At 37.0% G+C, this 16,723-nt stretch overlaps 1 protein-coding gene across 1 annotated transcript in view; it reads left to right on the forward strand.

Annotated features, from left to right (window-relative positions):
- Positions 1-14,170, forward strand: part of ABHD13 (abhydrolase domain containing 13) — a 14,674-nt gene extending 504 nt beyond the window's left edge. Inside the window, exon 2 of the mRNA XM_008062566.2 lies at positions 12,452-14,170. Coding sequence (XP_008060757.1) covers positions 12,472-13,485 — 1,014 coding nt within the window. The 5' untranslated portion in view covers positions 12,452-12,471 and the 3' untranslated portion in view covers positions 13,486-14,170. The remainder of the gene's footprint in view (positions 1-12,451) is intronic.
- Positions 14,171-16,723: the final 2,553 nt, after the last annotated feature.

The following is a 16,723-nucleotide window of genomic DNA, read 5'->3' on the forward strand; positions in this document are numbered from 1 at the left end:
GGGCTCGGCCGGTGTCGCTTCTTTCGGGCCGAACCCGAAGCGTGCCTCGGGGTCACGGGCCGGCCGTGTCTGCGGCGGCGTGTCCGAGCCCGCGAACCCCCCGCGCCCCCCGAGCCTCCTCCCTCCCGCACGGGGCGCCTCGGGAGCTGGACGCCTCCCCGCGGCCGGGATGCAGGGGGGAGACGTCCGGGTCGGGTCGCGGCTGCGGCGGGTGGAGACCGGCCAGTCCCACGGCGGGAAGTTTGGGGGTGTTTGAGAGACAGCACCCCGCACGGTGGAAGCCCGTTTTGCTGCCGGGTTGTCGTCGACGTTTGTCGTACGCAAAATGCATCCCTCGTGGCACTGCCCCAGGTGTGTCATCGCCAGAAATCAGGCTGTCAAGGAACAGTTCCCTGACGCGCATTTACTGTGCAAGAGGAAGAGACGAGAGAGTGTGCTGGCCTCAAGTTTTGAAGATTGATTTTCGTCGATCCTGTCCATTTCTTTTTTCTCTTTTTTGCTGTGGATTAGTATTTATTTTGTGTGCGTGCTGAGGTTCATCACATGTCTTTAACTACAGTCTTCCATTTTATTCTGCTGGTAAGAATTCCTCATTGTCCCTGTAGCGTCCTGCCTGTGACATCAAGGGTTCCGTTCAGTGATTATTAGTAGAAGTCTCCTGTGCACCAGGTGCTGCTGCCTGCTGAAAATACAGAGTGGGTTGAAGTCACCGCCTTCAAGGAACTCACAGCCTGAGTAAGCAGGTTAGTTAGGTTGTAAAAGCCGGTGCCACTACCTGAGTTTGCACAGGCTGCAGCATATGGAATGGCTGGCAGGAGGAACAGTAGGAGCCCCAAGGAGAGCTTCCGGCTGCCCGAGCTTGGTTTTCACCGAAAAATTAAACATTGTCCTAATTTATTTTCTCTGTTCAGATAACTCACCTTCACTGCCAGTGAATTCTATCTATTATTTAATCCAAGACGAGTAGGACTTCTGGTTGTACTTATTTTCTCGTACTCTGCTTTAGTAGGTACTAGAGTACCTTCGGTTTTGTCTCATCGAAGACACTGCATTTATTAACATACTACTGCATTTGGTCTCTGCACTGATACAAGTAAGTCTTTCCCACCTTTCACATGTGAGGCAGTAAATATACATTTCGTGAGGCTAAGGGAGTTGTCACATCTACCTAGCTATTAACAGACCACGCCCCAGCGCTGTCTCCTTGGCACTGCACCACACTGCCTCCCTGGATGGGTAGTTAACGTGGTGATGAAAGCAAGTCAACTGCCCTACCCACAGGTGGCTTCTGGCACGCTGCCTCTCTCTTGCCACACCAAAGGCATCCTGCCGTGTGAATTACAGGACTCCCCAACCAAGTTGCCCTGGGTCAACAATATGACCAAGTGGTAGGCCCAGGAAATTGTTGACCCTCACATTTTTGTATGGTCTCCCTTCTCTTGTCACGTATATCAGGGGAATCTATTCCTTTTTCTCTGATTTCATTACTTTAGAACTTATGTATTACTCAGAGAGAGTAAAATCTTTCTAATTCTTGTTTAGTTGCCTCAGGAAAGTTAATGCTCTCCTTTGAGTTGACTTAAAAAAGGCTCTAGTTCTTCTACTCAGGATCTTTTTCCTCAAATGAGAGATTTCATAATACATTATTAAATTTTGTGTTACTGTCTCACGTGTCCTTAACTTCTACAACAGTGTATTCTGCCCAAGTCAGTCCTTGGCAAGGATGTAGTATTTCCAGGACATGAACTACTGAGTTTGTGAGCTAGCTTGAGAACCTAGCTGCTGCTGTAACATTGGTTTCATACAAGAGGATAAATTGTAAGTTTCATCCATCTAGTTGTATAACCTTGCCCATTCATAAGCTGGAAACTAAATGAGTTTCATTATCAATCTGATATCACTACTCAACATTTTTAGGCTAGTAGATTTTTAAAAAATCATTTCAAATATTTATAATCTCAGAACAAATTGTGGTTGAATTCCATAGTGACAGTAATCTCTCATTTTAGTTCTGTTGGAGTTGAATTTATTTTCCAAGTCTTTCATGCTTCAAGGAGGGGGAGAATATAGAAATGCTGCTAAGTTGCTGCCTCGTATAACTTTGAGGTATGTGCTCATGCAGATTTAAGTTCCACTTAAAAATGCTCTCTGAACTATTTGGTTATTATCCATCATCTGCATAGGCAGTTACTGTTCATTTGTCCCGTAGGACTATTAATACACAGTTTTTCATTATTGATGGCATGTGGGTAACCATTAGGGAAATAGATAATTCATTCTGTGGTGTCTCCAGCACACTGATAGCAGCTATTTGTGTTTCCATTTTAGCTGAGCAGCTGGCATGGTTTTTAACTTCCCAGTGCTTAGCAGAAAAGGAGATAGATTGATGTAAGAATGCGGAGTCTGAGTTCTACATAACTTGAAATGTGATCGAAAGCTGTGAATTCCCCCAGAGTAATTAATGAGCACAGTGGGGTCCTCATTCTCCCTGTGATGTGGATGTCAGCAGTGACACATGGACTTGCTTTTCACTTTTTACAGTCTTCACTTGAACTTGCACATTGTTCTTTCAGTGTGCAAGGCATCTTTTATAGACATCTTTTTTTAGTGTATGAGTAGTTTTTATTTTCAAACAAGCTGATCCTAAATTTATCAATTTAAGATGGTCGTAAGGGCCTTTAAAAAAATCATAGTGCATTTATGACTTAGGGCATTCTTATTGTGTTTAAAATGTTTATCCTTTTACCAGTTTGGGAAATTAATTTTAATTCACCTATAGATAAAACATCTTTTGTAATGTTTAGAAACAGTTTGCTGTCGGCAGACTCTGTAAATCAGTTATACACATATTACAGTGCAGAAAGGATTCAAATAAATGTATGCCTGTCTTAACTGAAGGAGGCAAGTCCGTGTAGAAAAAAGGCAATAAATTTTATGGTTAGACCGTATAGAACAATGATTCCCAAACTTTTTGATCTCATTCTTTTGTTCATTATATGTAGATATATACTGTGTTAAAAATTAAAACTAGGAATTTATAAAGTATTTAGTTTATTTAAAAATAACAGTAATAAGTCCATTATATATTAACATAAGTAACAATTTATGTGACACAACCATAATTACAAGAATAGGAGTATGACATTGTTTTACATTTTTGTAAACGTCTCCAAATCTGCTTACTAGAAGGCAGGCTGTTTATGATGTTTTCTCATGCAGGCTGTTTCCATGAGGCATATGAAGAAAATCAGGCTCACGCAAGTGTGTAGTTGTGAAGTGAGTATTGTGGACATTCCTTAGTACTACTCCAGTACTCACAATGCAGTAGGTAATTCCTTAAAGGCCAGTTACATTGTGTCATCTGACACTAATATCAGAGTTTTTGTCTCTGTTGCATTAAAGTCTCTTGGTTTATAATCTAATGAATTTTTCATTACGTCTGATGGATTTTGCATTGGTCATTTGGAATATGTTTTTTTATTGACTTATGTACATTCTTCCACATGGTGACACATTTAATAGATTTTTAATAGATGACTAAAAAGCACATGTTAATAGCACTACCACCACGATGCCATTAGAAAAATCTCTGTGTGTGGGAACTATTGGCAACTTCTAGAAAAATCTGCCAAACACCTAAGTCTGAACAACCATAGTTTATCAGTGTGGGGGACCAGCCCATGCAAGTTTTGGGGAGATTTAGGAGGTCCCTTGGAAGATGTGGCAGCGTCGGCGATTATTCTGGAGAAATAAAGAGAAAAGGGGGGAGAAAGAAAGAGACTGGACTCTGTCTATCACAGAAGCCAATTCTGTAGTAGGGATAGATATTAAACAAAAGAAAGAGAAGGGATAGATATAAAGAGGAAGAAAGAGAAAGAAAGTGGACAACTGTTCAGTGAAATGAGCAGAACCCATTTATTGAAAGTTACAGCAGGTATTTATCCCCAAATTTTACACAGACAGTCTCACAAGTCTTTCACGTGAACACAAAGCCAGGTGCAGGAGGGGCGACCCCACCCACCAGATGTTTTCTCAGTTATGAGGAAGGACAAACCCCAAGATTGTCGTATTGTTCCCTTTGCTAGTTAACGCTCTTCAAAAGCAGTGCAACAATCCCTACTAGCATCATGATGTTCTGATAATCAATAACTTATAAAGCTCATGTGCACACAACACCCATGATGACTAACTTAAATTTTATTACCTTTCTATTCTGTGCTAATACTATTTACACAATGCTACGGAAGCTTAAGACAACTCCTAAAGAATGTGGCCCAATCCAAAGATCATGCTTGGCTCTACAGGATGTGGCCCAGTCCAAGGTTCATGGTGGGCCACTTTTTGGAGCAATAGATTACAATCTCTTAACAAAATGGCTATTCTAAAGTCCTGTATGTCTATCCTAATTTCTATGAAAGTTTCTAATTCCTAATCCTAATATATAAAGCTGAATCATCAGCAGCAAAGCTTCTAAAAATAATCCCCAAATATAAACCGTAAATGTACTAAGGCCAAAACCACAATAGTAGAAAATGGAGACAATGAAATTTTTAGAGTTAACTGTATTCTTATTAAACCTCAAAATATCATGATTGCTCATGCTTGAACTAACATGATTCCCTGACGTAGCATGACCTATTCTACAGTACTTTCTATGAATAAAATAAATTCAATTTCTATAATAGGTAGAAAAAACCCTACACTAACTGTAGCTAAAGCCGGCCTAAAAGAAAGCAGCCCAGTCCAAAGTACGCGCTGGGCTCTCAGGAATGTGGCCCAGCCCAAAGTTTGTGCTGGGCCATTTCTGATAACTCTAGATAGTCATCTATACCATTGAAAAGCTGAAAACAGCTCTCCATAAGTATATACTAATTCTACAAATAGACTTTTAAATCTTATAAAGAAGCTTATACCGTATAAAAGGCTCCCAAATGTGACCTGAATTTGAATTATATCTAATACGTAAGCTGAAACCACAGTTTATGGGAAACAGGAACAATGGGTTTCTAGAGTGAGCCATGCCTGTCACAGTCACAGAGCCTTCAGCTTAGATCAGAGTTCCTTTAGGTTACTTGCGCTGCATGGTAAAAGGAGGAGGAAAATGGGGTCAGCGGCTCCCGAATACAACCTAGTGGTCTCGGGGTCCACGGCCCTCCCTGATCCCTAACACTCAGTGGGCCTCCGTCGCCGGCTCCCAACATATCAGTTGTCTTTTTAAATAAAAAATATCACCTAAAAAAGCAGCTAGTTCAGCTCACAATTCAAATGTGTTTCAGTACACAGCAAAGGTGCTTTATGTGTACTTTCCATGCTGTCACACAGCATGTTAAAAAGATGTGTATTTCCTTAGGCTGGGTGCAGGGCCTGATACCTGTAATTCAGCACTTTGGGAGGCCAAGACGGGTGGATCATTTGAGCCTAGGAATTTGAGACCAGCCTAGGCAACATATCAAGACATCATCTCTACCAAAAAATCAGCATGTAGTTCTGGCTACTTGGGAAGCTGAGGCGGAAGGGTTGTTTGGGCCCAGAAGGTCAAGGCTGTATTGAGCGTGATCATGCCACTGCACTCCAGCCTAGGTGACAGAATGAGTCCACAACAACAACAAAAGATGTGTATACTCATGGGTTGAGATATAATTAAATGTATTAAATGTATAACATTTACTGCTTCTTCATTGGCACTCTTTGGTAAAACTGGCTTTTTTCCCTCTTTTACTGTGAGTTCATGGTGATGAAGGATACACTTAATGTGAACACATGGTGTCACTGCCCTGATTCTTGCCAAGGCACAAGCAATTTTTACCCATCATTACTTATGCACCATTAGTGCAAGTGTCAAATAGTGAAAAGGTAAATAAAGTCTTAGTATTTTTTTTTTTAAGGTTAAGGATCAAATTTACTGCTTACTCAGTTGATGAGTATAGTTGTAGTTCTATTGCTTATAGTTACTTAGAAGCTTTGAACACCAGCAACTAGGTCTATTTTTTGGACTGGAAAATAAGCCCTGCAAATGCAAGGCCTCAAAAAATTGCTTAAAGACTCAGGGTTGTTCCTCTCCATGGGAATCTTTAGTAAAACGTGAAAGATTTTTACGCTTTGAAAATAAATATTATTAAAACTTTAACACTGATTTTGTGGACTATGTTAGAGGGTCCTGGGGACCCCCAGGAGTCTGTGGCCCCGTTTTAAGAGCCACTGGAATAGAAAGATCTTTGATTTAATAGGATTTTAGAGTACGTTCAGTTTCACTACTCTAAATTCTTCTACACTATCCTTGCCAAGTATTTATTTAGATTTTGCTGGATAGTTTCAGTTTCTGTGAATAATTGTGCTAAATCAATAAAAATAAGTGGCATAGACAGCTGTTTGATGGAAAGTAAGAGCGATTCTTAACCCTGGATTTATGCTTTGTCCTGTTTTTGGAAAGTTTGCATAAGTTTCCACTTGGTTTCTATAAATAATCAAGCTTAATGAATCCAGAGATTACTAAAATTATGTTGTGAAGGACACATTGTAAAGGTTTTGATTTTCATTTGTTATATTTAAGGACAGTTGTGATCTTTCTTTGACTTTTCTTTGTGTCCTCTATAATTAAATGAAGTTATGTTGAGCATGTTCAGTTGTTTATTTCTTTGTTTGTTTCCTGAGTAGTCTGAATTGCTTGAGAGTTACAGCAGATCTGAGCTCCTTGAGATCAAGGGCTATATATAGTACATTTATAATTTTTAAGTAGCCTATGGTGCCTAAGCACTGTGGTTGACATAGTAGGTGTCTGCACATTATCTTCAATCTTAAAATAGTTTAGTAGGATGTGTTGGAAGCTGATGACCATCCCTTTGAGAAGAGGCTGGGAAACAAGTGGTCTACACTGTGATCTCACCTGGGGTCCTGCAGTTGAATTCTGAAGACTGATTTTATTAGGGGAGGGTGTAACTTCAGTAATGATCTTTTCTTTAAGCATCATTTTATTTTAATTAAGTAGTTTTCCTTAAGAAATGGAGCCATTTGTGATCCTCCAAATATATAAATGAGAGAGCGCATGGGGTGATTGTAGAGATCGGATGAGCATGGCCATCACTTACTCAGTTGACTTACCATTCACTGCTTGCCAGCAGGATGGTCTGAGAGCTTACCAGTTCTTAATTGTATTTGTTTTTTGTCTTAAATTGGTTATTTTAAGCCCATAATAGATGTGAGTTTCGAGATGGGAAACATAGAGCACTAGAGGTGACATAGTGACTAGAGGTGAAGTTGTTAATACCATGAAACTTCCAAGGTTACCATCACCATTTCTGTAAGTCTTATGATAGGATCAGAGTTCTTATATAGCATATCAGGTTGTCACTAATACTTTAAAACCATTCTTTACAAGGAAAACAATTATCTAATTTGTCTTCACAGTACATCATCATAAAGACTAGTCATGCTTTCAATAGATTATTTATTGAGATGTGCTCACGAATATCAAACCATTTCATTTAGAAAGAAAGCACAAAAGTTATTTCCAAGATTGATTTTTTTTTTAATGAAAATGCAAGAACATGTACATGCTATAATAAGATACCTGTTTTTTATAGTGTAATATATAATTAGTGACTTTTTGGTACTGTGACACATAATTTAATTTTAGTCTGCATATTATATGTTGAGTCTCAAAACCAAAACCTGTTTTGAAAACATGTATTTGCTTATGCACCATGCTTTTTTGTTGATAATTAACATAAAGTGTTGCAAATGTTGGATGGGAAGGAGGATGACTTCAGCTTGGGGTAAGTTTGAGTTGTCAGTGAATCATCAGGTACTTGAGGAACTGGTAGATTGAGACTAAAATGAAGAATAGACTCGTAGATTGGGAAGCATAATTTATACACAGTTGTAATAGTTGGAGCACGAATAGGAATTAAATCACTGAGGGAAAGAATTTAGTAACCTAAAAGACAGTGGGCAGACAGGACCTGGGAAAATACTTTAAGGGGGGTAGGGCAGAGATAAATAGAAATTTGAGTACCCGGGAAGCTGAGGAGAAATCAGCAGTGAATGCCACTTTGGAGGTGGGGTGTTGCACTGTGGATCAAGAAAAATCCACTAAATATATTTACAAGTGAGGTTTACTTGTGAGTGATCATTGTGAGAACTCGCTGACGAAATTCTCAGCAGGTGGTAAAGGAATTATTGGGGATTGTTAAGGCCACAGATTGCTGGGTTTTCGAGATGTTTGACATGTGAGATGAGGTCTTGATAACATGGTAGAGGCAGAATTGAGACACAGGAATGTCAGATGTTCACTTAAGATGCTGGCATAAGCTTAGAAGTACGCCACACAATGATGTAGAAGAAGAGAGGAAGATGAGAGGTTACTTACTGTAGAACAGGTCTAATGTTCTTTCCCTCTAAGCAACCTTTCTATTTGATGTTAATTTTAACTGAGGAGTATATTAAACTCATCATTTCTTCTGTTTATGATGCTAAGATGTTATCAGCAAATGTGTTTCACATGCGGAAGAACCTGACAATCTATCTGTTCCAAAGACACATTTTATAAATGTTTTGCCACATAGGACATACTTAATTGCCTCACCCATTCTGCATGATCAGAATGGGGTCACCTGGACATTCCTACTCACAAGACCTGATAGACCATAGTAGAACATATTGTGTGTCAGCACATATTGTGTGCTTTGTTGAAAAATGTGGGATGGAAAACCCAGCATGTCAGCATCAGGTATATTGTTCCCAGGTGATAGCGGAGGTGTAGTGGAAAGATGTCATGTGGGTGGGAGTGAGTACCACCTTGGCTTAGCTGCTTCTGCTCCACCGGACACAGTGTCTTTTGTGGAGCACCTAGCGGTTGGTAGCATAAAGGTCTCAGCAAAGGACAAGCCAGCTGCAGGTCATATCCCATTCAGAGAAGTTCCACCGTGTGTCTGCTGCTCACTGCCCTCTCAACTCACTGCCCTCTCAATTCCTGTTTTGTGCACCAACAGGAGTCACTTTTACTGCATACAATGTTGCTTAGAAACACAGCTGATGTGCCAGTTATCGGGTTTCCAGGGAAACAGTGTGGAAGGTTAAGGAGAGGTCATTTTTTTAATCTGGAGAAGGAAAAAGGTTTTGTTAACCCTTTGCTCACTAATTTATTGACAAAACCAGTAGAAACTAGCTTAATGCTGTCTGTGGGATCTATGCAGTCGACCTTATTAGAGGCAGTATCATTGTTGGCGACCATCATAGGGGTCTTTATGTAATTACTTTTACATCTCAGCAGATGGCGCATAGTAATTGTGCTTTGCTGATGTTTCTGCAAATTTAATGAGTAAAAATCCTCTCTGCTATTGTTCACTTATCCTAGATCATTTAAGAGCATCTCTGAGGTGGAGGTATGGTGCAGACTAGGGAGCAGAGGTTATTGGCAAGTTGGGTTAGATGAGCAGTCTGTGAGTGTTTGCATGCTAAATCACCAGTGTGTCAGGAGATCTTAAAGGGAACACACACACACAAACATACACACACAAACAGTTTTTATTAATCTGTTCTTAAAAACGACTTCCATTTGATACCACTCAAAATGAATTGACTTTTATTCTGAGTTCCATAGTCTAACAATCCATTGTGAAACTACATTGGCTTATCATAAAGTCATTTAGTTAAAGTGACTTTTGGGAAATGTGGAAAACTGAAAGTTTATTCCTTATTCTTAACTAGTAACAGACCCAAACAAAGATGCTAATTTTTCTTATGTCCAGTTTTAAATATGTATGCTCACTGCTCAGAATATTTTTATCTTAGAAATAATAATTCAGATCTGTTACTAAATTATTTAAAAATACATTTAGTCATAAATATATGTAAAGTGATATACTAGCCACTAGAGATAAAGTGGTGAAAAAGAGAAACACAGTTCCTGGTTTATTAGATTTAAATTCAGTATTTGCGCAGAATTAGAAATTAGAGGCTACTGAAATAAAAAAGAACTTTTCAAAATTTAGTGGCTAAAAATTATGATTATTTAAATTTATACAGATATAAGGTTCAAATTTTAAAATTTACTTCATGTATTTGGAGCTTTATGTCTTATCTTATGTTGCAATCTCTTAATAAGAATTTGAGCCAAGCACAGTTATTGAGCGGTAAAGCCAGAAATAGTGGTCACAAAGCAAAGCTAACATAGCTGAAACATTTATAAATGCTTTTTTATTAATTTTGCTTGATATTGCTGACTAGACTTATATATAAGCATTTTTAAAATTCTCATTCTGCTGAAAAGGAAATTCAGACTGAAAATAGGTGATAAATGCAAAGTTATTCAGCAAGTATGTGATGTGGCAAAGACTTTAAGGGTGATGAAATTTTAGTGTTTCCTCCTATTCACCAAATAAATGATGTTTGAATTTCTCATCTCTGATACATGTGTCATAAATGATTGGCTAGGCTATGAAATAGTAAAATTTTGATGTTTTTCACTAAATATCTTAAATAGTACCCTACCAAATATTGTAGTGCTCTTATATGTATTATATATGTTATATGTTAATAATATACATTGTTAATGTACACTAGCAATATAGATAGCAATATAGAGATGTATTAGATAGTATAATATGTGTTAAACCTAATATTACACAGAAATTAAAATTGTTATTTTGATGTATAAAGCTAATACCAGTTTGTTTTCAAGTTTATCCAGTACAACTGGGCGCAAACTAAAATCATTCAGATATCACTTGTACTTAAAATAAAATAAAGTGGACATTACATGAAAAATTTAAGTGACCAGATATGTTGTTGACATCTATAATTTGAGCTCTTAAGCAAACATCAACAGTTGATTATAAAAACAATGAAATAATTCAGTGTAATAGGCCTAGTATTTGGACTTTATACTATAACTTTTTAAAAGCTGGTTTTTGGCCAGATTTAATACCGCTGTGTCAGATGTCACTTATACTGTGTTGGATTTTTATTTACTTTCCATACATGAGTCTCTAAGTTGCATGTACTGCTTAGTGATAAAACTCACTACCACTTGGTGGCAGTGTTGATCCTGAGAAACCAGTAAAAAATGCTGTGTTTGTGTTCAAAAAGAACCATTTGAATAAGAATTCAAATATGGGAATCTATGTTTAGTTAAATAATAGTGAAAAATAAAACTTGTTAAATTTTCTAATTCATTGTTTTTATAACTCATCTAATTTAAGCTGGTTTTATTATTATCTTTTGGCATTTAAATCTACTTTGAAGTGTGTTAACTTATGGCATACATTAAAATTTAAAAAGTAAATTAGCAATTGTTAAAGTTAAGAATAACTTCATTATGGTTGTTTGGTTCATGGGTAAAGGAAATTTGATACTAAAATTTGATACATAAGCATAAGTAGGTGAATTCTGTAATACATAAAAAAACTTGTAACATATCTGATATTTTGCATTTTTAGGAAAACATGTACAAACCTTTTGATTTGATAGCAAAGAAAATTGTCTTTTAATAATTTCTCTTTTTTATATTCTTTATATCAGTTATATTTTTCAGTAATCTTTTTAAAAAAACTTTTCTCCAGTGAGTCATTGTGCTTCATTTTCTGTTTCTCATAATATTTGTGTGTTGTTTTATACTTATCCCTTAAGCATTTATTACCACATGAATACATTTTAGCAGTGTGTTGATCCCACGGTATGAAATTTCAATAAGAATTAAATACAAGATACTACATATCTCATGACATTAGCAATCTAAAATTTATTTTTAATTAGACATGAAAGACAAGTCATTAAATGTTTTCTCAAAATTGATATAGTTTTAGAATGTAGTAGTTAATTTAAATAGTTTAAGTTGAGTGTGAAAACTTTTAAGTCGCTGGGAGATGTTTTCATTCTTACCCTAGTTTGTCTAGTTATAATTTACTATAAATTCCACTGGATGGTTCTCACTTGGTTAGAATCCGTTGACCACCTCCTCACACGGCTTGTCCTCGGCATGACATAAGTAGCTCTCGTAGTGTATCCTGGGCTCTGGACTTGAGCTTGTTTGCCTCCTGCTCTACCTGGGGAACTGGGGTGATAGCCAGTCCACTTATGCTCCTGAGCCTTCATTTTCTCATTTAAAAAAAAATTAGAATGTAGCATCAACTTATTTTTCTGTCAAATCAGTGAGAACATATGAATGAGGGTACCTGGCAGTAAATAAGTGCTTTTAAAAAACAATGAATACAATGTGATAAATATTAGTGTTTCACAAATAGGACAGTGGAGGCATATGATAGAAAGAGACTATTGAGAACAGAAGAAACGGGAATTATAGCAGTCAGTTTTGTGGATAGATTGAACCCATTACCACATTTAACAATAAAACGAGTCCTAGTGCCATAGTTTATTATCCCATGAATCTTACTGTTAAAATAGCAGATATATGTTGAAGTATTGACATTCTCTCTCTCTCTCTCTCTCGTTTTAGGATTCTTTCGGAGAGCAACAATGGAAAAGTCCTGGATGCTGTGGAACTTTGTTGAAAGATGGCTAATAGCCTTGGTGTCATGGTCTTGGGCTCTCTGCCGTATTTCTCTTTTACCTTTAATAGTGACTTTTCATCTATATGGAGGCATTATCTTACTTTTGTTAATATTCATATCAATAGCAGGTATTCTGTATAAATTCCAGGATGTGTTGCTTTATTTTCCAGAACAGCCATCCTCTTCACGCCTTTATGTTCCCATGCCCACTGGTATTCCACACGAAAACATTTTCATCAGAACCAAAGATGGAATACGTCTGAATCTTATTTTGATTCGATACACTGGAGACAATTCGCCCTATTCCCCAACTATAATTTATTTTCATGGGAATGCAGGCAACATAGGTCACAGGTTACCAAATGCATTGCTGATGTTGGTGAACCTCAAAGTGAACCTTTTGCTGGTTGATTACCGAGGCTATGGAAAAAGCGAAGGAGAAGCAAGTGAAGAAGGACTCTACCTGGATTCTGAAGCCGTATTAGACTACGTGATGACTAGACCTGACCTTGATAAAACAAAAATTTTTCTTTTTGGCCGTTCCTTGGGAGGAGCAGTGGCTGTTCATTTGGCTTCTGAAAATTCACATAGGATTTCAGCCATTATGGTGGAGAACACGTTTTTAAGCATACCACATATGGCCAGCACTTTATTTTCATTTTTCCCAATGCGTTACCTTCCTTTATGGTGCTACAAAAATAAATTTTTGTCCTACAGGAAAATCTCTCAGTGCAGAATGCCTTCTCTTTTCATCTCTGGACTCTCTGACCAATTAATTCCACCTGTGATGATGAAGCAGCTGTATGAACTCTCCCCATCTCGGACTAAGAGATTAGCCATTTTTCCAGATGGGACTCACAATGATACGTGGCAGTGCCAAGGCTACTTCACTGCACTTGAACAATTCATCAAAGAAGTCATAAAGAGTCATTCTCCTGAAGAAATGACAAAAACGTCATCTAATGTAACAATTATATAATTCTTCCCTTTTTGATTAATGCATTATATTTTAATTTGTGCAGAATGATAAAGAATGTTACTTTAGAAGTATGTTATGTCTGTACTTGTCTAAAGAGTTACATTAAACATTGACAGGACTTCATTGCTCTTTTATGATGATCCGAATAATTTTTTACATTTGAAGAACTATAATTCTTGGGATTATTTCATACATTTTCATCAAAATTTTCAATGTGATTCTGTATTCATATCTTAGTTTAATATGTCAGTATAATAGAGATAATTCAAAAGTTTCTTGTTGCTAAAGTGATATGATCTGTGTTACGAAAATTAATAGCTGGGTCGTGGAAGGAGATGTGTAAACAAGAATCTTTGGATATTTTTTCTTAAGTAAATATTGGGACAATCATAGTAAACAAACTTAGTTCTGTAACTGCATTTTTCACCTTAAAAATTAAAATGAAATGCATGATGGTATTTTATTCCTTGAATTATGCAATGCAACATTTTAAATGTAAATAACACTGGTCATATACTAATGTATATGGTTACCTGCGTTATATCTATTTTTATGTAAACTCTATATTTTGTTTTTGGCAAGAAGTGAAATTGAGGCCTATGTGCAGGTTGCCATTGAATTTTGCTCTGGTGAATGCTGAGATCCAGCTTTTTCTTACAAATAAATGGGACCCTGTTTTCCAATATAGATGTACCGTGTTTTTGTTAGGTACAGTCTGGATCATGGCATGTAAAAATAGAGATTTAGAATTTTACTGCAGCTTTGATGTGCATATTTGAACTTTTTAACATTTGTAATTTTGGTGGCAAAGAGAATTTTAGCTTCTGTCAATTTTGTAAGCCTACAGCGGAACCACTAATAGCAGTCTAGTGAAGATTAGAACTGCTTAAGAAGTAAATTAGGAGCCAGGCTCGGTGGCTCAGCCTGTAATCCCGCGCCTTTGGGAGGCTGAGGTAAGTGGATTGCCTGAGTCCACGGGTTCGAGACCCGCCTGGGCAACTTGGCGAGACCTCATCTCTACAATAAATAAAAAATTAGCCAGGTGTGGGAGCGCGCGCCTGTAGTTCCAGCTACTTGGAAGGCTGAGGCGGAAGGATCGCTGGAGCCCAGCAGGTCGAGGCTGCGGTGACCGGGAGTGGCCACTGCACTCCAGTCTGGGCGATGGAGTGAGACGCCAACTCAAAAAAAAAAAAAAAAAAAAAAAGAATTCAGTTAGGGAGTCTTATCATTACATGATTGTACATTACATGATTGTACATATTGTTTTACAAAAATTCTCACGATTAAATCCCAGTACCTAGTTATATCTATCCCACCAAAGACAGGATATCTTTTTGAAAATAAAAGTTACAAAAACAAAAGCCAAAAAACTATGTTCTTGGTTTAATGATCCAGTTGTTGTGAAATAGAACCCCTACATCAAAAGACAATTTAGGAAGCCTTATTTATTTATTTAAAATTTTTTACATGTAGGAATGTGGGAATGAAAGAATTCTGAAACTTTTTACCACAAAACCTATTACCCCATTTAACAATTAAATGGCTGTAGGTGGGAAGTAGTATTTAGACATATACAAGAGCAAGAAAATCTTGGGGAAAAGAATCCCCTTGAAACTTGCAGGATTTACCTTAATAAAAATATAAGCTATGAGGCATAATTGTGCCAAGTTGTTGTTTAAGCAGTCCTCAAAAAATAGATGTAGTTCAGCTCTGTATAATATGTCAGCTTTAACATACAATATTTTGAATATTTTAGTTATATTTATTAGCTTTCTGCAAGTAAGTAGAGCAGAGAAATAATCAGTAATCTTAACCTTAATTTAAAACTCTTTTCATGGAGACAGGGCTAGAAATACTTTTGCCAAATAGCATTCTTATCACTCACTTTATGCCAGTATTTAGAAAAGAAATACATTATAGCAAGTATGATTTCTAAAGAACAATGGTTTTCTATAAATTATTAATTGTAAAAAAATCTTGCTTTTTAAAATTAGGTAATGCGTATCATAGAAGGTGTATTTTGTATGTATAAATTCACCACAATTAAAGGCTACTTTTCATCTTGTCAGTTGTTGCTATATAGAATGACTATTCTAAGTATCAATATATTAAAAAATACAACAGAATGTATATTTAGATATGAGCTTACATGGCACACCTTATACTTGCATCATTTAAAGTTTACAGAGTACTTTATGTTTTAATGGAGTCATTTAGTTTACTATGAAGGTATAGATCTAGTTTAGTTGTAAATATGCTGGTGAAGTCTAAAAATTCATCAGTATTTTGCTTTTACGCTACTTTTTGTTTTGATACTCCTGGTTTATAAACTTTTTTGTTTTTAAGCTAGGACTTCAAAAACTGTAGAGTACTTACTTGTATACCTGCTCCCTTCACTTTCTTCTTACTTAGGGTTGAAGACCTTCCTTTCTGCATCAGGGCAGAGGCTGTGCCTAGGGTTGGTCACCTTCACTAGCCTCTGTGTTTGAGACCGTTTCCTTGAATGGGCAGGAGTTGGAAAACAAACACTTATCATCAGGGCTTCTTGAAGCTCATGACATCATTTTTGAGAACTTCTAATCTTGCGACTGAAAGCCATCGGTCTTAGTAAAACGTGATTTCAGGAATCCTTTTTGGGCCCGTTGCTTAGTGAGAATGGGAAGTGTATGTATCCATCTTGTGTAGTAGTTCTGACTAATTTATACAAGAACATTTGTGAATTTTAAGTTACGAAGCTACTGTAAAGTTGGGAATCCTAGAATGACCACACATGGCAAGATATTCATTGAGAATAAAATTCCAAATCTGGTATTTTAAGGGGGATTATTAGTTGCGGGGGGGGAGTACTGGTTTTAAAAAGTTATAAAAAGACAGCAAAAATAAGAGAAATAATTTGTGGCAGGTAGAAGAATAAGAATAGGCGAGAGACAACTAGAAAGGAAAATGTGACACAGTTCTTAAGTTTAGCTATAGGAAATAAGTAACCGATGAAATTGGTGAAAAGAAAACAGTGCAAAATGAAATGTTTGAATGCCAAGCATTTCTAACAGATGAGGCACTTGACACTGCGACCACCCTGTGTCTTTGCAAATATGATTTTGACTGTAAAATTGATATTTTCACAAAAATAGTGTTCTGAATTTTGTTCCAGAGCAACTTAAATTTATTTTAAGATGAGCTGCAGACATTTGATAATTACAGAGTATAGTTGTGGTGATATGTCACTGGAGTGATTGTA

The sequence above is a fragment of the Carlito syrichta genome, unplaced genomic scaffold, assembly GCF_000164805.1.
Source record: "Carlito syrichta isolate Samal-C Ts95f unplaced genomic scaffold, Tarsius_syrichta-2.0.1 Scaffold305753, whole genome shotgun sequence".
NCBI classification, from domain to species: Eukaryota; Metazoa; Chordata; class Mammalia; order Primates; family Tarsiidae; genus Carlito; species Carlito syrichta.